This window comes from Chiloscyllium plagiosum, unplaced genomic scaffold (genome assembly GCF_037043375.1).
Source record: "Chiloscyllium plagiosum isolate Xiang-an unplaced genomic scaffold, Cpla_swu_hap1 HiC_scaffold_1, whole genome shotgun sequence".
Taxonomy (NCBI): domain Eukaryota; kingdom Metazoa; phylum Chordata; class Chondrichthyes; order Orectolobiformes; family Hemiscylliidae; genus Chiloscyllium; species Chiloscyllium plagiosum.
This window is the reverse complement of record NW_028270139.1, coordinates 46,589,335-46,613,443: the sequence shown is the minus strand read 5'-3', so window position 1 is coordinate 46,613,443 and position 24,109 is coordinate 46,589,335. Positions and strand designations below refer to the sequence as shown.

Below are 24,109 nucleotides of genomic sequence, written 5' to 3'. Positions count from 1 at the left end.
CCCATCACCAACATCCAGGGGATTATCATTGCCCTACAATTTAACTGGACAAAGCACATAAGTACTTACTAGAGCAGGTCAGAAGCTGAAAATTCAGTGCCGAATCATCTCTTGGCACTCCAAAGCCTGTCCATCATCTACGAGGTATAAATTAGGCACATAATGGAATGCTGTCCACTTGCCTGGATGAATGCAGTTCCAACAATATTCAAGAAGCTCGACACCATCTAGGATAAAGCATCCCATTTAAATTATAAGTATTCAATCATACATCATAAACATTCAATCCTTACAGCATGAACACACAATGATTGCAGAATGTACCACTGTCTGTTCCGATATGACGCGAAAACTCATGTGAACCCACGATATAAGAAAATCACGTAATAGCAGCACCATTTAAACCAATGGGACTGAAATCGCGTTTTAGCTAATACGAGTAAGGAAAGTTCACATTCTACAAATAATAGTGTACATTCTTCAATGGCATTATAGCCAATTCACATTGAAGAAACGATTAATATAGCAGAACTGACTGCATCGACAAGTTGTACTGCAACAATTTGCCAAGCTTCTTTTGACATCATAGTCATAAGATGTAACCTCTACCATTCAGCAGACAAGGGCATTAGAGGCATGGGAATATCTTCAAATGCCCCTCCAAATCACACACCACTGACTTGGAAATTGAGAGTCCAGAATCACACGTAGGTCAGACCAAGGAAGGATGGTAGCTTTCCTTCCCTAAAGTGCATCAGATTTTGTTTTTACAATAATGGTCACATGGTTACCATTAAGCAATTTCAATCTTAGACTTTTGAAAAAATCAGATTCAAGTTCCACTATGGTGGGATTCAAACCCATGTCCCAGGAACATTAGGAAGTAGATTACAAGGTCAATGACATTACCATTACACCATTGCTTCCCTTGCTGGTGTTAAATTCAGCTTTTTGACAAATGCTCAGTAATTTTATACATGGTTGTGCAGATAACCTCTTTCAAAATCTCTCTTCTTCTAGTTTTATGTTCTTGCTATGTACAATTTCGTTTTTAGATCTATTCAATTCCATCTATTCAATATGACCTACATTAATGCTTTCCAAACTTGTTTCCAAGAGCCCATTTTAATGCTTCACTTTTGGTGAGAATCCAGAGTGAAAACTGGGAGAGGAAGGAAGGGGAGAAGGAGCTATGGGTGGATGGAGGAGGAAGAGTTGATGAGAAGGTTAGAGTTAGATCGGGAATTCAAACATGTACTAGGCACAACAAAATAATGGCAGCGCTACATTTTGCTGTTTGGCCTTCAGGGCTCATTAGATTAGGACATGTCCACAGACAGAAAAAAGTGCACACTTAAAGGGGCCTCAACATCAAGACTTTTTATCCTGATCTTTTGCACCACAGTCACCACTCCTTCAGAATTCATGACCACAATGGCTCATCCTGCGACTCTACCAGTTTTGGAAGCCCTGGTCTAGCTCCTAATCTTGACTCCCCTGATAGATCCCTTTTGTTCACTAACTGCAATCCCAGGTTTTGTAGCTTTGTGAAACTGACCACATTACATAGCAACATTAACACGAGATAGTTTCAGGTCACTCTTTAATCCATATGGAGCAATCAGGAATGGAAACATTGTCCAACTTTCACCTCTGGCTTGGCCAATTCCATTTTCATGATGAAAACTACCTAATGTAGCACAGACCAATGATTCAATATTCATCACCTTTGTATGAATTAGTTATATTATACTTTTAGTAAACTGTAGTGGAAACTTCTTCAAGGTTTACATAACACAATTTAAAATAGCACACCAAGTATCCTATCCTAAAGAAATACTTGGGGTAAACAGTTACCTACATTTAAAATCTTTCAGTAGAATGAGATTTTTAAAATAGTCACTCATGGGAAGTGGACATCGCTGGCTTTTATTATCCATCCCTAGTTGCCCTCGAGAAGAGGATGATGAACTGCCTTTTTGAATCACTGGAGATACCTCCATCAATGCTTTCAAGAAAGAGTTCCAGGTTTATAACCTAGCAACACAGAAGGAGTGGCGATATACTTCCAACTCAGGATTGAGAGCAGCGTGCAGGTGAATTTGCAGTTCCCACTTATTCCCTGTCCTTGTCTTTCTCAATTATCATGGTAACGAGTTTGAAAGGTGCAGTGTAAGGAGCTTTGGTATTTTTCTGCAATACAATACTCATTGCTGCCAGTGAACGTTGATGATAGAGGCAATGGATATTATAGTACTAATCAAATGGGCTGCTTTGCTCTTTATGGTGTCAAGCTTTGAGTTCCTGCATTCATCCAGGCCAGTGGGGAGCATCCTGACTTGTGCCAGTTAGATGGTGGGCAGGCTTCGGAGAGTCAGGAGTTGCTTTAATTGCTACAATATTCCTAGTGTCTGAGCTGCTCTTGTTGTCACAGCATTTAAATTGGCAGTCTAGTTCAGATTTTGGTCAATGGTAATTGCCAGGATGTTTACAGTGGGGTTTCAGTGATGGAATGTTGGCTTGATTTGCCTTACTGGAGATGATCATTGCATGGCATTTGTGTGGCATGAATGTTACTTGCCACTTGTCAGCTCAAACCTGGAAATTGTTGCATTTGAACATAAACTGCTTCAGTATTGGAAAAATCATAAATGGTGCTGAACATTGAGCAATCATCAGCAAACATCCCCATTTCTGACCTTTTGACGGACGCGAGGTCATAAATGTAGCAGCTGAAAATGGTTTGGCCAAAGACACTATCCTGAGGAACTCCTGCAGAGATACCATGGAGCTTACAGCCCACCAAACACCACATCTGTAATGATCGTAACAATGTCAGCGAGCTGAACCTCACAGAATAGGAGTGCCCTAATTGGGGCTGTTAATCTGGCCCAATCATGGAGCCCCGGTTGACATAAAACGTTGAGTGTCAGGGATACTGACAGTTTGGTGGCTGACTCTGTATAAGGCAGTACTATAGTCAAGGAATGATGGATGTGGGGTGCAATTTCAATGTTTAAAAGACATTTGGATAAGTCCATGAATAGAAAAGGTTTGGGGGGATATGGGCCAGGAGCAGGCAGGTGGGACTTCTTTACTTTGGGATTATGTTTGGCATGGACTGACTGGACCAAAGAATCTGTTTCTGTGCCTATGATGCTATGACTGTTCAGATGTAAACAAAGGGTGACTTGGTGACTGCATACCAGCCTCTCTAGAATTACTTCAACAACCGTCTTTCTTTGTGCCAGACATGACTCCAACCAACAGAGAGTTTTCCATGTTTGAACCAAGCCTTCAATGAGATCAGGAGCTGAGAGGCTCTGATGGAACCCAAACTGGGCATCACTGAGCAGGTGCTGCTTGATAGCACTGTTGATGATACCTTCCATCACTTTTTCGATGATCAAGAGTGGCCACATGGGGCCAAATTTGGCTGAATTGCGATTATCCTGCTTTTTGTGGATAGGACATACCTGGGCAATTTTCCTCATTGTGAGGGAAAAGCTAGTGCTGTCACTGTTCCAGGACAGCTTGGCTAGGGATGTGGCAAGTTCTAGAGAATGAGTATTTAGCATTATTGATGGAATGCTGTCACAGCCAATGACCTTTGCAATATCCAATGCCTCTAAGTGTTCCTTGATATCACATGGAGTGAACTGAATTGGCTGAAGACTGCCATCTATGATGCAGGGGACCACTTGAGGAATCTGAAATGGATTGTCCATTTGACACTTCTAGCTGAAGATTGCTGTGAAATCTTCAGCCTGACCTTTTGCACTGATGTGCTGGGCTCACCATCACTGGAGATGGGGGTATTTGTGCAGCCTTCTCCTCCAGTGAATTGTTTAATTCGTCCATTATAACGTACGACTGGAATTAGAACCGATCTACTTGTTATGTAATGACTTAGCTCCTTTTATGGCATGCTGCTTATACTGTTTGGTGAGCAGTCCTGTCTTGTAGCTTCATCAAGCTGACACTTCATTTTTAAGTAACATTAGATTAGATTACTTTAGATTACTTACAGTGTGGAAACAGGCCCTTCGGCCCAACAAGTCCACACCGACCCGCCGAAGCGCAACCCACCCACACCCCTCCATTTACCCCTTACCTAACACTACGGGCAATTTAGCATGGCCAATTCACCTGACCTGCACATCTTTGGACTGTGGGAGGAAACCGGAGCACCCGGAGGAAACCCAGGCAGACACGGGGAGAATGTGCAAACTCCACACAGACAGTCACCTGAGGCGGGAACTGAACCCGGGTCTCTGGCGCTGTGAGGCAGCAGTGCTAACCACTGTGCCACCGTGCCACCCACAGTGTTGTCTGGTGTTGCTTCGACCATGCCCTTCTGCACAGTCCACTGATACAGCATAAAATGAGGGTGTGAGTGTAAGCTGCAATGAGATTCTAGTTTTTAAATAAAAAGTCACATATTCATAAATTTAACAATGCATAATTTAATATTTCAATACCTGGCAAGTACGTTTCTCAATAAAAATACAAATGTGGATAAAAACATATAAAATTCTTAAGTACATCGGCATGATATAAAACATCTGCAAATCCTCAATAGAATCACAAATGGATTAGGGTTTACAAAAAAAACTTATGGCACACCATATTTTATGCAAAAGATGTAAAATGTCAACTAATTCCATATAAAATCTTACTTATAATGCTGTTGGAGCAGTGTGTACCATGTTTGGCTGCACAGTATAGGAAGCATAGCATCTAATTTGCATTCTATCAGGAAAAGTAAATATTAAGACTTATACAAATTTAAGGTATTTTCATTCAACAAGAAATTTTGGGATGATTTGTTAGAGGTGTTTAAAATTAGATATGAGATGGTAAAAGATAGAACCATTCATTCTAGTGATTTAATACAACTAGAACAAAGCCACATAATTATAATGCAGGTGATTTAGGGGAAGACAGCAGTAGATTTTGATTTATCTATAAAGATGTAAGGCTATGAACTGTATTACCAGAATTAATGACTTAAGCAGTCAATTTCAATATTTAAGAACTTGGTTAGATTGAAGGGAAGAGAATAAAAGGGATATGGGAACAGAGTAGAAAAATGCTTGGTCGTACAGAATTTAAACATTGCTAAAAGGAGGCTTTTCATCTTGTACTCATCAAATCCAGGATGCAAGAAAAAGACTTGAATGAAAGAGAATGAAAATTATATAAAAGATACATTCTGTATAAAATGGCTTGTCTTTTTTCCAAATCTATTTCTTCCATTCTCGTTTTGGTGAGTGCATAACAAAAACTTTAACATCTGTTTCTTTTTAGCAAAGAACACAGTAGACACATACTTGACCACTGCTCAGACAGAATATAAACATGGATGACTCCTGGTTTATGAGTTGTAATTTATATCACAATCTCTGCTGATGTTTTCCAATATTAAAAACATTACACTTTTTTTGTTGTAATTCAATGTAAATAAATACTTGTAACACACAATTAAACTCATTTCTATGAAACAATTGTGTTCCATATATCTTACATGATCCCCGGAAGAATGGACTGTCACAAATTCCATCACTCTTATCTTGCAAGTTATTTGAACAAATATATTCATACAGTTGTAAGATTTACAAAATATGATGGCACATGTAAAATGCTATTCCTGTGGTTCTCAGCAGACAAATCAAATCATTTTACAAGTATTGTTTTTGAGTAAAAGATCTTGTCTTAAAAACTACAATCATACCTAATATATTAAAACAGTATTTACTGTGATGAGTAAATCGATTAAACATGGACTTTAGAGGTCCCAACATGGTTTTCATTAAAGTAACAGAATGTGAATGGAATGAAATAACATAAAATATTGTAGGATTAACTTATTTTCAATTATTATGACCTGATTAAGCAAAGGAGGAATCAAATTACATTGTTTAATTACTATAGATGTAAAACACTTCCTGTGAGGAAGAATAGCTATATGGTCTAGGTGAAAAGTTGCATCATGGGTTTATATTTTTATAACAATTTTTATGGTCCAGACTAATGCAAATTCAAGCAAAGAAATATGAACGTAGTTTGGTATAAAAAGCTTTTAGTCAAGGGACATTTGAAATAGTTCAATTTTGTAACTTAATGTAAGTAATAGGTCTTTGTATATCTATATGATAATTTTGAGCTTTTTGCATGTTGTTGTATCTCACTGTGTTACTTTGTTATTTTAGTTCTGTGATAATGAACAATTCTTATTAATGTGGCATACTTCTCTTTTAGAGAATAAAAGAAGCCATTAACTTTCAAAGGAACGTTTGTTAATTTGTTTCAGGCATCACCCGCTACCATGATGTCACACATAGTTCTTTTAAATAAAGAACATTGATAGGATATTTTTTGAAATCAAACTTTAAAAAAAAGGTTGGTTGTAAATTACTTCCACTTGGCATTAACTTCATTCTGTGTTATGTTTAAAGCAAATAAAACTACTATTGGATTCAAAATTTAGTGCAATAAAGACACACACCATCTCAAGTACACAGGATATAAGCAATGCTCGCTTTTCTGCTGAAATCAAAAATGGTAAGGATTATAGTTATATTTTTGTTATCTGCTGCGCACCAAGGATGCCACATAAATCCAAACAGACAAAATGTTGTTGGGATACGGATGAACATATACAGCCAAAGCGAACTCCACCTGAGGAATCATTGTGTTATGGACGCCAGTGCTATGTACAGCTTCAATAATGGGACTCAATTCAGAGAAAGACATATTAATGGGAAAGCCAGAAATCTGCAGAGAAAAAAAAGTGACAGAAAGTGAATGAAGACCAACTTCTTCATTGAGCAACAACAGCCTGTTCAATAACTAGTACATTAATTAAATGGGGCAACGACTCTCTAATACTTAAACAACACTTTTAAGGCAACCTAAACTAAATGGTGAATTCTGAATATTACAAAAGCCAAATTCTGAAGCAGTTCTGAAGAACAGTCATATTGGACTCAAAACATTAACACTGTTTCTCTCTCTGCACTAATGCTGACAAACCTGAATTTCTTCAGGAATTTCTGCTTGTTTGAGAATTTTTAATATTGTCTTTCTAATAATGGAAGAGAAGAAGAAGAAAAAAAGATGTTTTCTTTGATTTGAAGCGTGGAACTCTTTTATGTCAAGACTAGAACAGAAGTTGTTTAAATAACATTGGTTAATTCAGTCAAGTTATGCTGCACAATTGGATAATGCATACATACATGGAATTGGTATGGACCATACAGCAAGTTCCCAGTATGAATAAGGCTTTTTAATACCATCTCAAAATTACATTTCATACTTTCTAAAATAGGTTAGGATCTCATACTTAACATCAGCAGAGAAATGTACTGAAGGAACTTAAGGGACTAAAAGACAATAAATCCCTAATCTCACAATCAAAACACTCTAAAAGAGGTTGTTGCAGAGAGACTGGATGCAATGGTGAAGATTTTTTCAAAATTAACTGGGTTCTAGAATAATCTGGGTAGATTGGGCGTTAGCAAATGTAACTCTGATATTCAAAAGGAGGGAGAGAGAAAACACAGAATTACATGCCAATTAGCCAGAAAGACATCAAGAAAATGCTAGAATCTATTATTAAGGAAGTCTTAACAACCACTTAACAACGCACATGGAAAATCATGCCATGATCAGACAAAGTTAACACAGTTTTGCTGTAGAAAAATTTAATAAATTTATCTGAGTTTTTATAATTGTGGTGAATATGGATAATGGAATTTTAACATACTCATTTGATTATTATACTTGAGACCTTTCATGGACTAAAATGGTTTTCAAAAAGAAACATGGGACTAAAATGACTGTAGTGGTCACTTAATCACAGACTGAGGTAAGTCTTTGTAAGACCCTGGAAGTGGAATAATGACATAACAAATGGAATAAATAAAATGACATGCATTGAGATCATTATGTTGTTGAAAGACTTTAAAATCAAGTGAGTCAGGGTCATGAAACTGACAGCTCCTGCTCTATTTCAGACATTTATGTTAATTTCACACATTGGGAGACTGTGCTATAGGGGTTTGACAGCATAGATATGGAACGAAAAAACCCCAAAGACCTGTGGGTGCTAGAAATCGGAACCAAAATCAGAAACTTCTGGGAAAATTCTGCAAGTCTGGTAGCAACTAACGAGAGAAACAGAATTCACATTTTGGGTCCAGAAACCCTTCTACAAAATGGAAGGTGATATGGAAGCTGTTTCCTTTGGCTGCCGTGAACAAGAACATGGTGGTACAGACTCTAGAGAATGGTCAATCATTCAGGACTGAGATGAGGAGAAATTTCTTCACTCAGATAGTGGTGAATCTTTGAAATTCTTTCCCCCAGAGCATTGTGGATACTCCAGTGAACATATTCAATATTGGGATGGACAGAATTTCTATCTCTGAGAGAATCAAAAGATACGTAGGAATGTGGAGTGAATTAGATTGACTGTTATTGCAATTAATGTTGAAGGAGACTCAAGGGCCCTATGACTTATGCTTAGTCCTATTTCAAAAAATCTGCTTTGATTCATTTATTCCTTCACAGCATGTGGATAGTGCCCACCTTTAAGTACCCTTGTGAAGGAGATGGTGAAAAATCATTTAAATGTACAAACATACTCAAATGCCATATTTGCAGGATAATCAGTCCTCAGAAATACTGCTCCTGTTGTGAATCACTGCAGTTACAGGTCCAATGGTCAGGGTTGTGAGTGATGCCAGACAATTGAATCAGTAAATTTTAGGTGGTGATGGCAAAGTTGAGACAGAGTTTGAACCTTGTGGGACAGCAGGTCTAAGGTATTTCAGGAAGAGGAACTGTGTATCTGTTAAGCACAAATGAGGAAGGAAACAAGAAATCAACTCATGAACTCAGTGCCTCAGCCATGATGCTCACTTGTTGTTGAGGGTGAAAATGGGACGGAGGCTTTTGAGCAGCAAAGAGGAAAGCACTGAGGTGTGGAGGAATGAGCAAAGTTGTGGGAGATCACCACTACACTTGCAAATTATTTAGAACAAATAATAATCGAATTTCTACATTTCATTCAATCTTAGGAAAATGTATTTGGGTTTTAAATAACTGTATAAACCAGTAAAATTCTAGCATAGCAAATTTTGATCCCTATCCCAACTTCCTGTACTGTTGTTGAGTTTGGAATTGGTTATTACCCTGTAGTCTCCAAGCTGATTTTGCAGTTCTGCGCTATGGTCATCTCCAACTTCCCCACCACGGCTGAACTCCAGCTTTGGTAGGAACTGGCGAAGGGTAGCGGTACAGTATCTGTTCCATCGAGTTGGATGCCTTGGTCTCCATTCCATAACCTTCTCTTTCAAGATCTTTTCAATCCTGCATGAGATGACATAAAGGATAATTTATTTAAAAAAAAAAAATTCTATCAAGTACCTTAATTCCTTTAGAGGACTGATTATGTACAATGGAGAACAGTTTAATAGATTTCTTTAGTTCTGAAACACTGTTCTGGAACGGTCTGCGGTAAATGCCATGTTGTACACTGTGTGTGTGTGCAGGCTTCCTATATATGGACCAGAAAAATGCAGCAAGCGCACATTGTGAGCTCAGTCAGTTATAGTCACAACTTGATTTTGGAACTTGACCCTTTCTCTGAAACATATACAACAGGGATTCTCTCGAGTGATATTTAAAGTCAGGCTACACCACTCTCCTTCGAGATGAGGTACCTTCACTATCTGACTTGCAGCAGTTGAGTTATCAGAAGTCATCTTTGACAAGACGTGTTGCCAAAGGTTTGGATGTAGTTTTGTGCTTTTGAAGGCTTGAGAATGGCCGCAATCAGGAGGTTCACAGTTTAGAGGGAGATGGAGTAGGAGGTGGGAAGGAGGAGGACTCTCAGCAGAGACCTTTCCCAGGTAAGTTTTCCAGGGTTTCTTCTCCTACCTCCGACACAACCAGAAACAGTGTGTTTGGCAACTGTGCTTCACTGAGGAAGTGGTAATGTAACTAAGACACCTCCATATAGACCTGCAACTTCAAAACAGGGCAAGGATGACCCTCTAACCGGCTGACAATGTGACCACTGGTCCATCCTGGTTGAAGTATGTGACAGTCAGTAGGTCAATACTTCACAGTTTGTACATCACAATACCAATGAGGACACCAAGCAAGGGACCATACTGAACTGTTTTTTTAAAGAACAGATATGAAGAGAAGTGGGCACATGAACAGCTTGTTTCAGGTACTGATAACACTTCTTAGGATAGGGTCTTCTGACTGGGTCAATGGTCAGGGCCAGCAGGGTGTGTCCGAGTGAGACAGATGAAGGCACTCACAAGGCAGGATGGCAGGAGCCCAGCCTTTGTACGCGCCTGATCATTTTGAGGATCTCTCATCCTGTTTGATGAGAGTGTGGACTGCACAGTGGATGAACTAAACCCCATACTATTGTATTACAGAAAGTTAATAAAGCAGAGGGCATGAATAGAAATGTAGCGATCACAGGGGACAGTATATTCAGGAGGACTGTCAGCTCTCTGTCCAGGCTGTGCTTCCTGCCCATTGATAATGAGAGGAAATACACTGGGAGGGGAGGGATACAGATGATGTGATCCACATGGGCATCAATGACTTAGGTAGGCTGAGGAAAACGTTTCTGCTGAGAGAGCCTGAGCAGCTCAGGGCTAGATTAAAAAGCAGAACCTCAAAAACCAATAGCTCTAGATTATTGCAAGAGCCACATACTAAGTGACATAGGGCAAGCAAAATTAGAGAAATGAATGTGTGCCTTAAAAATTGGGTTGGGAGGAACATGTTTCAGTTCACACGACATTGGCTTTAGTGTGGGAGCTGTACTGTTGGGATGGCCCACACCTGAACTGTGCTGGGATCAGGCAAATTGTACAACTAGGATGGTAAACAGGGTTTTACACTAAATTGGGCGTGTGAAGGGATCAAGTGAAGGGTGATAAAGTGAAGTAAAAGGTAACAACAACAAAAATGAATATGGGGACTTTTGGGTAATGATTATCAGAGTGTGATAGGAAGGGACAGAACATAGAAATCTAATACTGGCATGGCAGACATGACCAGAAATTGTAAAAATGGTCAAAAAAGAAGTTTAAGACCCTGCATTAGTAACAAGGTAGATGAATTCTTCATACAGATGGAGATACGTATGTATTATCTGATAGGCACTACAGAGACATCATGGTTGGTGACCAAGACAGGGACCTAAATGTGGAAGGTATTTCACATATTGGAATGATAGAAAGCGAGATTCAAAGTGAAATGGTGGTGCGTGTATGTAATGAGCTGTAAGAGGAAGTGGTGGAAGTGAGTACAATTACATCATATAAAAGGAATCTGGATGGGTATATTAATAGGAAGGGTTTAAAAGGAACATGGGTCAAATGCTGGTAAATGGCACTCAGTCAGATTGGGATGGCTGGTCAGATGAGTTGGACCAAAGGATCTGTTTCCGTGCTGAATGGCTCGATGACAACACAAGTGACCAATAGCAAACAATAATGGAGAGCACTACAGTGTCATTTTCCATTTAAACAAGGAAAGGATCAATTACTTTTGATATCCTTTCACGGAATGGAATTAAATATAGTAGCTAATTGGTTAATGGAACCTAGAAAACCCTTACGTAGGGGACCCATAACAAATGATACTAAAAATCACAAATTCAATTGAGAGTAAATCAGTATTACTTGTCCTGAAGTTCTACTGCAGCAGCCTTGTCTGTACGGCGATAAACCAGCTCTTCTGGCTAAAACAAAAGCAGCAAAAACACATGAACATGTAGAACACAGTGTCAAAGAATCTCACACAAAACAGACAATACTGGTACATTTTCAAAGACAAAACTAACTTAATCAATTTATGGCATTAACCACAAAGGTGCCTTACCTCATAGATGTTTGCTAAGCATAGAAGGAAATGATAGTGGCATGAACGTATACATCATGGAAAGAGACCATTCAGCCCACTGTGTTTCTGGGAGCACTTTGTTAAACCAACCTACAACTAACCTCACTTCCATACTCCTTTTGATAACTGTATCAATATTTTTAAACATTTTTCTTCAGAAGATAGCAATGATAATCAACCACCTGCTGTGGTAAAGCTCAAAGCTCCAACTAACACCCCCCTCCCCCACCACATCAGTATCATTTTTAGTCCCTCTCCTCACTCAGTGTAACCATTATCTTTGTTTCTTTTCTCTCTTACAAAGCCAGTTACAGTTTACAAAAAAGTAACTTAAATCTCCTGTTAACTTTTGTCAATCCAGTGAACATGTCCCTGTGTAACAAGGTTATCCTTCTCAACAGAATTTCTCCCTTCTCGCATTTTCCTATTTGATATATACTGTACAAACTTTATAGCTGTTCTACAGGTATAATATCCTTTTCATAATGGGATACCTAAAACTAAATAAGTCCTCTGTGGTCAAACATTCCTTTGGAAATCTTTATTCTTTGTTTACTTTCATCCTCTTATCTATGATGACAAAAATGGCAATAATCTTTTTATATTTGACTGTCTGTATTTGAGCAGAGAGAATTGCTATATACTCATAGATGAGTCAATCTTTTTTCCATTATGATGCTCTTTTTTGGATTTTATTTGGGCCCAATGAAGAATGCATATTCTTTCTGTATAAAAGTTGACACTACTACTTTTGACCTAAAACACTTCTATAAAATTCAATGTTTACATTAGTACATACAGTATTAATTTGACAACCACTACCCCATTTACAGTGTCAAATATTTCCGGTTTCTGTTTATTCTTCAAAAATATATTACATCACATGCATTCACATTAATGTCTTTTAACTGTCCTATCAGAATATTTATTTGTACTCTATCCAAATTTATCTAAACTGTTGGAATATTTTCTATTGTTGAACAATCAGCTTGCATGGTACATTTTCTACTGAGTGAATTAGTTCTTGCTTAATTGACTCTTCCTTAAGTAGCTACTTCTGTTTATACCACAACAGCTTTGCCATGATCAGTCATTAGTTGCTGGTTTGCATTCCAACTTTTGATGACTGCCTCTACCTAGCTACGCACCTACATTGTTGTAGTATGCACAAGCACACACTTGTCATTTTATTCACTGTGCAATAAAACATCACTGTACTTTTCTGACAAATATTTGCAGCATTACTAACATTTTTGCCAATATTTTATTCATATTATGGTCACCTTATAAACAGAATCTCTGTACAACTGTACCTGCACACTTGACAAGCCAGGAAAAGGAAAGTTTCGTGAAAAAAATGGCTTCCAAAGGTTGGGTTTGCTGGTATCAAAATGTACGCGCATGACAGTTTCATATTTCTGTACATTGAACCAGACCTAGAAAATAAATCCCACAGAGATTAGCCCAAGAGAAAAAAAATTGTAATGGAGCCTTTTCATATATCACATTGATGTGAGAAAACAGCAACAATATAAAACACTAATTGATTAATCACACTTTACAAAAGTACATGGTAAGGATGTAATGTTTATATAATATTTCTTTGTTTAGAATCTGAAATTTCTATGTATGAAACAATTCATCAAAGTAATTCATCAGAGCTTCATCATCAGAGACTGGTTTTAATTTAATCACCTTTCAGGATTCAGATCCTTTGCTGGATTTCACTGTCATTTCAAGAAGAATGCTTAAGTGAGACTTACATTATCAGCACTAACCAAGCAGCTGATGCTCTGCAATGGACAGAACGCATCAAACTGTCCATAGTACTGTCCAGTGGTGGAGTTCCAGATCACATACTGGTTCTGTTCATAGGTCAGTACATATGCTGTTGGGCCCTGAAAACAAATTTGAGCATTGTTTTATTATGAACATTTTTATATCAACTCATAAAAAGATTACATTAGAAAAATCTGAGAAGGTAACTACAAGGTCAATGTTGTTTATATGGAGGTTTCACGCTTCTAGATCAAAATTTTTTGCTCTTGCTAGTGGTGAATTTGAAGGCATTAAATCAGTTCACTGGTAGGTAACTGAACCCCATCACTGTCCCACCTCAGCCAGAATTAAATTCTAGGCAAGACGACCCAGTTGAGGCCCTTGAAGGACAATTAAAGACCATTAAAGGGCCACATCTAATGGACACTGAGAATAACCAAGTCGCAGTTGGGTCTGTCACCAAATGGCCTGGACAGAACTGCTCAAACAGTGCGGATTGTTCCATTCGCCTGACATAACTGCCAGAGGTGGCTGCTCAGTGATATACCACTGGGAAGGAGTTGCCTGGTTAACATTGATTTTGGACTGCATGAAGCCACATGGATTAGGGCAAACATAGACAAGGAAACACCCTGCTGATTACTGCTTACTGTCTGCCCCTTCACCTGATGAAGATGTTGACTATCACCTGGAGAAAAGTCTGAGGATGACAAGAGCAAAGAATAGACTCTGGAGGGAGACTTCAATACCCATCACCAACAATAGCACCATTGCTGACTTAGCTGCGCAAATCCTCAAGCTGCTGGACTGTACCTGCCGCAAGTGACACGGGAGGGAAAAATCTATTTGACCTCATCCTCACTAATCTACCTGTAATAGATATGTCTTTCTGTGATCATGTCAGTAGCAATGATCATCAAAGTCTTGTTTTCTCATTGAGAATACTCTCCTCCATGGGCCGCATTTTGAATAGATCGAGTAACTCAAGACTGAGCATCCATGAGATGCCAGTATTCAACTAAAATCAAAATCTCTTGTCTTGGCTACTCCTATGTTACTAATTTATCCTAATTAACCTCTTCAGAGATGTAATTACACACTTCTAGAGGAGATGGGACTTGAACTTGGCCCTCCCAGTCCAGGAGTAGGGACACTACCACCACACCACAACAGGGCAGTTGTACCATTACCATCAAGCCAGGACATGAACTCAGATTCAGTGACGAGGGTAGGAGAGCATCCCAAGACCAGCAACAGGCAAACGTAAGAGTGAGGTGTCAGTCTGATGAAGGTGCAACACAGGACTATTTCCAAGCCAAATAACAGAAGCAGCATGCAAAGACAAGGCAGAGTGATCCTCAAACAGTGAATCTGATCTACAATCTGTAGTCTTGCAACATACAGTTATGAATGACAGTGGGCAAATAAAATAACTAACAATAACTAACAGGTGGAGGATCCACAAATATCCTCATCTTGAATGTCTGGGGAGGACAGCACATCACGGCACAAGGTAAGACTGAATCATTTGCATCCAACTTCAACCAGAAGTGTATGCTGCATCATTGCCTCTTCGGGAAGTCCCCAGCATCAAAGATATCAGTCTTCAAACAATTTGATTCACTCCATGTGATTTCAAGAAATGGCTGAAGGCAAGGCAATGGGCCCTAGCAATATTCTGCAATCATACTGAAGACTTGTGTTCCAGAACTAGCTACAACCCTAGACCAGTACAGTTATAACACAATCCTGGAGTTATAAAGGTCAAAAGCATTGTTTTCTCGGCCTATCAGCATTCCACCTTTCAAAAACAAGGACCAAACTATTCTAACCCCATTTTCCAGCACTTGGCCCATAGCCCTGTATACATTGATATCGCAAGTGCACACCTAAATACTTATTAAATGTTTTGAGAGTTTCTGTCTCTATCACCCTTTCAGGCAGTGAATTCCAGATTTTCAACTCTGGGTGAAAAACATTTTCCTCACATTTCCTTGCCTTAAATCCATGCCACACAGTCGCTGATATCTCCACCAAGATCTATCCTATCTGCGCCCAACAACATTTTATACATCTCAATTTTGTCACCTCTTAATCTCCTCAGCTCCAAGGAAAACAACCCTAGTCTATCCAACTTCGTTTCATAACTAAAACTCTCCAGCCCAGGCAATAACTTCCTCTGTACCCTCTCCAGTGCAATCAGACCCTTCCCACCCGACATTGTAGAAAATTGCCCAGTTTTGTCCTGACCACAAAAAGCAGACAAATTTAACCCTGCCAATTACTGCTCAACCAGACTATAATTGATCAGCAGCAAAATGATGGCAGGTGTCATCCATAGTGCCAGCAAGCTCCACTTACTAAGGAATAACCTCCTCACTGCTCCTTAGTTTGCACTCTGGCAGGCCCACTCGGCTCCTAATCTCATTACAATGATGGTTCGAGCATGGATGACAGGGATGAACTCCAGAGGTGAATTAACAGTGACAGCTCTTGACATCAATGCTGCATTTAACGGATTGGGGCATCAAGGAACCCGGGCAAAACTGGAATCAATGGGAACTGGGGAAATTTTCCGCTGATTGGAGTTATACCTGGTGCAAGGGAAGATGGTTGCTGGAGTCTTCTCAGCTCCAGGACCTCTCTGCAGGGGTTCCTCATTCTGGGTCCAACCATCTTCAGCTGCTTCATTCACGACGTTGCCTCCATTATAAGGTCAAAAGTGGAGATGTTCACACTGATGACTTCATGATGTTTAGCACTATTAACAACTCCTCAGATACCAAGACAACCTGTGTCCAAATGCTGCAAGACCAAGCCAATACACAGGCTTGAGCTGAAAATTGGCAAGTAACATTTGAATCACATAAGTGCCAGTCAAAGATCATCGCCAACAAGTATCCTACCATTGCCACCTGGTGTTCAATGGCATTGCCATCAATGAAATCCCCACTTTGAATGTGTTGGGCATTACCACTAATGAGAGACTGAACTGGACTAGCCATAAAAATCTAAGCACAGGACAGAGGCTAGGAATTCTATGGAGAAGAACTCACCCTCTGACTCCCCACCATCTACAAGGCACAAGTAAGGAGTTCAACATCATTCAGTACAAAGCAGCCTGCTCCATTGGCACACCATCAAGCACTTTCAACATTCAATCTCTTCGCTTCTGTGTCAGCAATATTTATCATCTACAAAATCCACTGATGGAACTCACCGAGGCTCCTTGCACCTTTCAAACCCATGACATCTACTACTTTCAAAGAAAAGGACAGTAGATGTATGGGAGCACTATCACCTGCAAGTTCCCCTCCAAGGTGCACGCCAATCTGACTTGGAAATATATCATTGTTCACTCGCTGTCACTGAGTGGAAATCCTGCAATTTCTTTCCTGACAGCATGGTAGGCATCTCTGTACCCTGCAGCAATTCAAGAAAGTAGCTCACAAACACCTTCTCTCGGGTTGACCAACTAGGGTGGTCATCAAATGATGGCGTGGTCAACATTGCCTAAATCCTACAAATCATATATTAAAAATATAGAAAATTCTGGCTGATTTTCATCTCATCCTTGTTTCTGTAACTCTTGATACCTTTACTCAACAAAGGAACAAATATCTCTCAGTTGTGGGATTTTCAACTGAATGACCCTCAACTGTTTCCAGGTTCCAGATTAGTTACATGAAGAGCAGCTTCCTGCAATATGTCCAGAAAGATCTAGCTCTAATCTTAACATTATGACAATTGATCTGGACGTCCTTAATAGAGGAAATCATTTCCTTCCATCTGACCCATCATCTTCAATTAGATCGATCACCAATTTATCACATAAAATTATAGGAATCGTCATTTTATGAGAAGGGTTGTCTAAAGAATTAATTTCTCTATGGAAACTCTGCCAACATAGTAATTAAGAATACACAATCTCTCACCTCAGGGATGGCAGTTCCTATCACTAGCCAAGCTTTCTTTCCCATTGCTAGGAAATAGTTACAGAGCAGAACTGCATGTTCCTCTTCATCACCTGCTAACAAATTCAGGAATTGCTGCATTGAAAGGAAGACAGAAAGAAAAATGTTGATTTGAAAAGAAATCTACATAATCACTATAGTAACCCTGATCCCCAAGCATAAAGGACTTGGCAGCTGAAAATGTTGTTGATGAAGACGGTATGTCTTCACAGACACAGGTGACCATTGTTAGATATATGTAAAGTGAGCGTTGAGGTTTTAAAGCATAGAAAAAATACATATGGGTCAAAATAGAGGCAGCTGCAGACTAAAAGCCCTTCTCTCTTTTGATTATGCCCTCAGCCTCAAAAAACACTCTTAACACACTGGTGTGACATCATTATATCTGTCACATCTGTCACCTGTTTGGTCTTTCAGTCAGATTTCAGTTTAGAGCTGAATTAAGATGTAGTATTTTGTTGCTGTACTGGTGAGTGAAGTACAATTTACTTTTCCGTTCTGAGAAACGTTAATGGAAGTTTCATCCTGTCAGGGTACTGTAACTCAGATAGCTAGACTATGGAGGATAGAAATGAAATCTAAGGTGGAACCTTCTCCTTTCTGCTGCGGCAGGAGTAATAGTGAGAAAAGTGAAAATACAGCAGGAACAAAAAACAAAATCAGATCCTCAACATCAAGGAAAGCTTTCCCAAGTTTCCCCCAAATGGTGAGTTCAAATTTTGTCATTAAGAGGTGACAACCTTGTTCCCATACAATTGCAACTCATTAAAGTCCCAATTCACTTTATTTGGACGGCATTTCCAATTCTCTGCTCCTTCTGAGCAAGTAAATGGTTCACATTCCTGACGTGTTAATCAGAGTGGTGGCTTCAGCTCACCAAATGCTTGTCCCTCTTATCATGCAACTCCTTCTTCACAATAATATTCCTACATACTCCACAGTCAACATCATTCTTGAACCCTCATCCAAACAAGGTGGGTGGCACGGTGGCACAGTGGTTAGCACTGCTGCCTCACAGCGCCAGAGACCCGGGTTCAATTCCCAACTCAGGTGACTGACTGTGTGGAGTTTGCACGTTCTCCCCGTGTCTGCATGGGTTTCTTCCGGGTGCTCCGGTTTCCTCCCACAGTCCAAAGATGTGCAGATCAGGTGAATTGGCCATGCTAAATTGCCCTTAGTATTAGGTAAAGGGGTAAATGTAGGGGAATGGGTGGGTTGCGCTTCGGCGGGTCGGTGTGGACTTGTTGGGCCGAAGGGCCTGTTTCCACGCTGTAAGTAATCTAATCATTAAGTCAACATCGACAATTCACTTGTCTCACCATGTCATTGTCACCCTTCACAGAATAACATAAAAACTACTTCAGCCCTTCAATGGTTTACACTGGAGTTCAGAAAACCTTCAGGCAGGTCATTTTATATGGCGGGACAGACATGTTACTTGTGCATTTACAAAGGACACTTTTATGTTCGCAAGGATTTGTGAACCTGATGTCTCTTAGCTTGCTTTCTTCAGACTTACTCACTTCAATTCTTACTTGTAGGCTCCCAGCCACTGTCTATTTCACATTGCTTTCTTAACGCAAAGATGACTTATAGGTTACCGGACCCTGTGAGACTTTCACCACGTCTTCAGTGCACAGAAAGAGGCAGACAGATTGTGACAATGGGAAGCATTGAGAAAGTAAACCCGTCAGTCAAATAGGGGTGGACATGTCACTCTGCAACACCATGTTACATCAAAGTTAGAACTGTAGCAAACACACTGCATGTGCTTCAAGCCAACAGCCATTTGCAAAAGCCAAAGGCAAGCTGTCCTTGCAGGGTTGACAGGACACTACTGTCAATCAGGGGCTACAGTTGTAGTCAGTCAAGGGGCTTGTCCTATTCTAGGCCATAGGGTTGATCAGGCATTTAGTTCAATCAGAATCTGGGGACTGAGCCACAGTCAGTCCTGCATGCCAAGTGCAAGAAGTCCAGGGCTGACAAAGGCCGACGTGACATGAGCCTGAGACATCAGCCTGGGGAATAGCCTATGGTCAGTCCTGGCTTCCCCATCAAGTCGGTCTGGGGCTGGGCAGGTCCTGGTTAATCCTGGGAGATTGATCAATAATATTCAAGAAGCTCTTCAAAGGAAAGAGCAGTCAATGGACTGATGGGGCAAATGGGCAAAAAGTGTGGAGATGAGCCTCACTGGATCACTGAGGGAACAAGCGAAGAGAGTAGGCTGAGATCTCAGGGAATAGCAGAGGTCTGGGAGCTCTGGAAATTGGGAAAGAATTCAAACAAGTCATGTTAACTCTGGCCCTTTGCAAGGGAAGGCTATAGGGTTAACAAGGGCTTAGGAAGTAGTGACATGAGATCTCAGGGGCAAACTGGGGATATTAGGAGTTGTGTTAAGGTGGTCTAATGGAAACGTGATGGTGGTGATGAGAGGGATTTTGGCTGGAAGACAATAAAGGCCTACAGAGGCGGCAACGCAAAAGGTAACAAAGGAATGGGGGACATTCATGCTTCACAGGCAGAACCGTCAAGTCATCCAAGGTTAACATCTTGCCATGTCAAAAAATACCTACAAAATAAATAGTGAACAATCAAGTACAATTGTAACATTATGTTTAGATTAGGTTAGATTAGATTCCTTACAGTGTGGAAACAGGCCCTTTGGCCTGACAAGTCCACATTGAGCCTCCGAAGAGTAACACACCCAGACTAATTTCCCTACATTTACCCCTGACTAATACACCTAACACTACGGGCAATTTAGCATGGCCAATTCACCTAACCTGCACATCTTTGGACTGTGGGAGGAAACTGGAGCATCCAGAGGAAACCCATGGAGACACGGGGAGAATGTGCAAACTCCACACAGACAGTCGCGCGAGGCTGGATTCGAACCCAGGTCCCTAGCGCTGTGAGGCAGCAGTGCTAACCACTGAGCCACCATGCCGTCCCATGAAAATAAGTTTTGTGGGTACATCAGAATTTCAAAATCTGTTGAAGTGAATCTGTTGAATGGGCTGAAATGAAATGGGAACCTTCTCTGAAAGGCTGTCCAACTCCAGTCACACCAAGGGCAGTATAATTCTAGCTTTAAAGCTATGCTCATCTGTATGTTATTTTCTCTAAAACACAATGTAATTTCTCATTATAGCGAAGAACACAAAATTCCAGGAGGAGGGTAACACAGGTATACAACAACTTACATCTGAAGTGCACCATAAGTCACAAATACCAGCAAAAGAAATACTGTCTGGAAGAAAGGGAATCAGAGAAACGTAACGAGCCACCAGCTCCTAAAACATACAAGAGCAAGAAATATTTATTTCTTAACATGTATCAATACAAATTGATGAAATAATCTATTCACATCGACACAAATGTTTTAATTAGAGTAAATTAGCATCATAATTGCACCTGTCATGGACATCAAACAACATACAACTGATGAATTTTTTTTATGTACATTGTATTAACAACATAAAGGTTTTTTAAAAAGTTGTCTCACAGTAATTACCACTCTACAAATTAAACTATTTTGGTGAAGCCAAAATGCATTTTAAAATGTGCATAAGTTTATCAAACATTCTTGTCACTGCAACACATTACAAAATGAATGACTTTTTAAAAGTGTGAAAGAGGAAAGCAAGGGTGGTAATCAGTTTTCACTTTTTATTTATAGTGATAAATTTTTTTTGGGGGGGGGGAAGGAATTAATACAAAAAGTATTTGGGTCTTGCTTTCATCTGTTCAAACTGCTCACCACTCCACTTCCATCCCGGTATGCAAAAATAAACCTCGGCTTTGCTCTCCCCTGTAACCCCACCACCCTTGTCTCCTTCATGCTCACTTCAAACAGGGTGAGAGAAAGTCCTGGATATTTTTATCAACTCGATCAATAAAACTCAATTAGCTGCCCTCACAAGTCTGTATAGTAGGCCACACTTCCTTTAGTGTTCCTATTGTCCAAATCCTGAACTTGCAACTTTCTTCAGTTTCTCCTCTATCTCCCATCATGTCCTCCCCAAGTTTTTACTTGCTGATATATGAGACTTACATTGTACTCGCTTGAGCCTATTCCCACTAAAGTGCCTACTATTAAATTTCCACTCTTGGTTTGCTGTTTGCTGATACTGTTAACAGTTCTCTTCTTCAGATGTTGTCCCTTTTTCCTGTAAACATGCGGTCAACATCCCTCTCGTCCCTCCTCGCAAACTACTGCCTATTTCTAACTCTCTCCCTTTCCTCCTCAAAGTCTGTGAATATCCTTGTTGCTGCCTTCCAAATTCACTCCCACCTTTACTCAAACTCTACATTTGAATCCCTCCAGTTTCTGCACATGCTAGAGTAGTGAAACGGTTCTTAACAGAATCACAAATGACACCTTCTGCGACGGTGACAAAGTTGAGCTATTTCTCTCCTAGTCTTCGACATGGTTGACCAATGTCTCCTCGCTGTCAACCAGGGAGGACTTGCAGCTGGTTCTATTCTTATCGAAGTAATCACAACCAGAATCAATTGCACTGTGGGTCATCCTACACCACTACTGTGGTTCAAGAATGCATCTGACTGCTATCTTCTCAAAGACAATTTGGAATGGGAAATAAATGCTGGCTCAGCCAGTGAAGCCCATGTTCCCTGACTGAAGAAGAAAAGACAGAATATCACATGCAATGGCTTCTTTTTCTGCTCTTGCACTGTTGTCTCTGATATCTCGCCTGTATCTCATCTTTAGTTCCCTCTAATTCTCATATCATGCTGTCCTTTGGTGGCATCATCCAGAGGGTCATACTTATTTCCACTGAGGGCACCCAACTGCACCTCTTTAACACATCTCTTGACTCCTCCACAACTATGGTCAGAAAGCTGATCTGTCATTCAATACTGGATTTTTAGGAATTTCCTTCAATTAAATATTGGGAAGACCAAGCCCTGCTCCCTAGCTACCAAACCCATCGCACTCTCTGGTCACAGTCTGAAATTATAGCAGACTGCTCACATAACCAACACCACATTTGATCCCAATCAAATGTTTCTGACAATCTATTCACGTTATCACTGAGATTGCCGACTTTCACCACCTATGTGGCAAGTGACTTTGCCTTGTCACTGGTCAGCTATTGCTAAAGCTTTCAACCATGCTTTATTATCTCTAAAATGGTCAATTGCAATGTACTCTTGGTTGCCTTACCCATTCTACTCTATAAACTTGAAGTCATCCATAAGTCTGCTCTCTGTATCTTAAATTGCAGCATATCCTATTTATCTATCAACTCCTGTGTTTGCCAACCTATGTGACTCCTCATCAAACAATATGTTGATATTAAAATTCCCATTCTTGATCTCACATTCCTTTATGGTGTCACCCTTCTCTAACCCTGGAATCACCTGCAATCCTACAACCCTCTGAGATATCTGTACCTATCTAATTCTGGTGTTTGAGCATGCCCAGTATACAAGCTGCATCACTGCCCCACGCTGTGAAATGTCTTCCCTGTATCTCACTGTGTTGTTATTTCACTCTGAAGGTTTTGTGACTTTGAAACACTCTGTCTCAAAAGATAGTGAAAGCAGGGTTACTGAAGATTTTAAGGTGGACGTCGATAGGTTTTTGTTAGTCGAGGAAATCAAAGGATATTAAGGGGGGTTTGAAGATTACATGGGAATGTGGAATTTGAAACACCATTGGATTAGCTATGAAATTATTGAATGGTGACACAAGTTTAATGGGGCTGAGTAATCTACTTCTATTTCACATGTTCATATGGAAAACCACTTTGTCTGATTAAGGAGTCAACAAAGAGGAATCGCTAAAAAAAATAATGGTCAGCAAGTGAGAAGCTGTTGTGAACATGTCATTTATACAAATAAGTTGTTAAAAAACAGAATCCTTTGCTGGGGACAGTGAAAGAAGAAGCAATAATAGCTGTTAAAGGAGATGTTCAGGTAAATATTTGGATCAGAGACAGATACAGGATTATGCCTCCAATTTATCTCTTTGCCCACAACACCAACACTCTCCAACATTCCTGATGATGGGCTTATGCTCGAAACATCAATTCTCCTGCTCCTTGGATGCTGCCTGACCTGCTGTGCTTTCCCAATGCCACACTTTTTGACTCTGATCTCCAGCATTTGCAGTCCTCACTTTCTCACAGTACAATTTGTCTTAAGTGATTCTCGCAAAAAAAACAGCACAGACATTCTGTGGTGGATGATAATCGGAAGTGAATTAGATTAGTGAGGCAAAGGAGTTTTGGGGTCAATGTCATAGAATGGTTTGCTTCCTGAGAGCCACTGGTAATTGGTCTGGATTCTCTGTCTATCCAACAGTTCATTTTATAACAGTTTCTTAAGTATAAATTTAGTTAACTAGTTGGGTAATGTTTGCAAATGATACAGAATATATCAAATCAAGT

At 39.9% G+C, this 24,109-nt stretch overlaps 1 protein-coding gene across 1 annotated transcript in view; it reads right to left on the bottom strand.

The window, feature by feature from the left end:
* Nucleotides 1-4,601: 4,601 nt before the first annotated feature.
* The window catches only part of cc2d2a (coiled-coil and C2 domain containing 2A), a 196,464-nt gene continuing 176,956 nt past the window's right edge, over nucleotides 4,602-24,109 (bottom strand). Inside the window, exons 34-40 of the mRNA XM_087986613.1 lie at nucleotides 20,897-20,986; nucleotides 17,655-17,768; nucleotides 13,704-13,838; nucleotides 13,254-13,376; nucleotides 11,721-11,779; nucleotides 9,198-9,375; nucleotides 4,602-6,777 (exon numbers count right to left, since the gene is read on the bottom strand). Of these exons, the coding sequence (XP_087842739.1) occupies nucleotides 6,589-6,777; nucleotides 9,198-9,375; nucleotides 11,721-11,779; nucleotides 13,254-13,376; nucleotides 13,704-13,838; nucleotides 17,655-17,768; nucleotides 20,897-20,986 (888 nt within the window). The 3' untranslated portion in view covers nucleotides 4,602-6,588. The remainder of the gene's footprint in view (nucleotides 6,778-9,197; nucleotides 9,376-11,720; nucleotides 11,780-13,253; nucleotides 13,377-13,703; nucleotides 13,839-17,654; nucleotides 17,769-20,896; nucleotides 20,987-24,109) is intronic.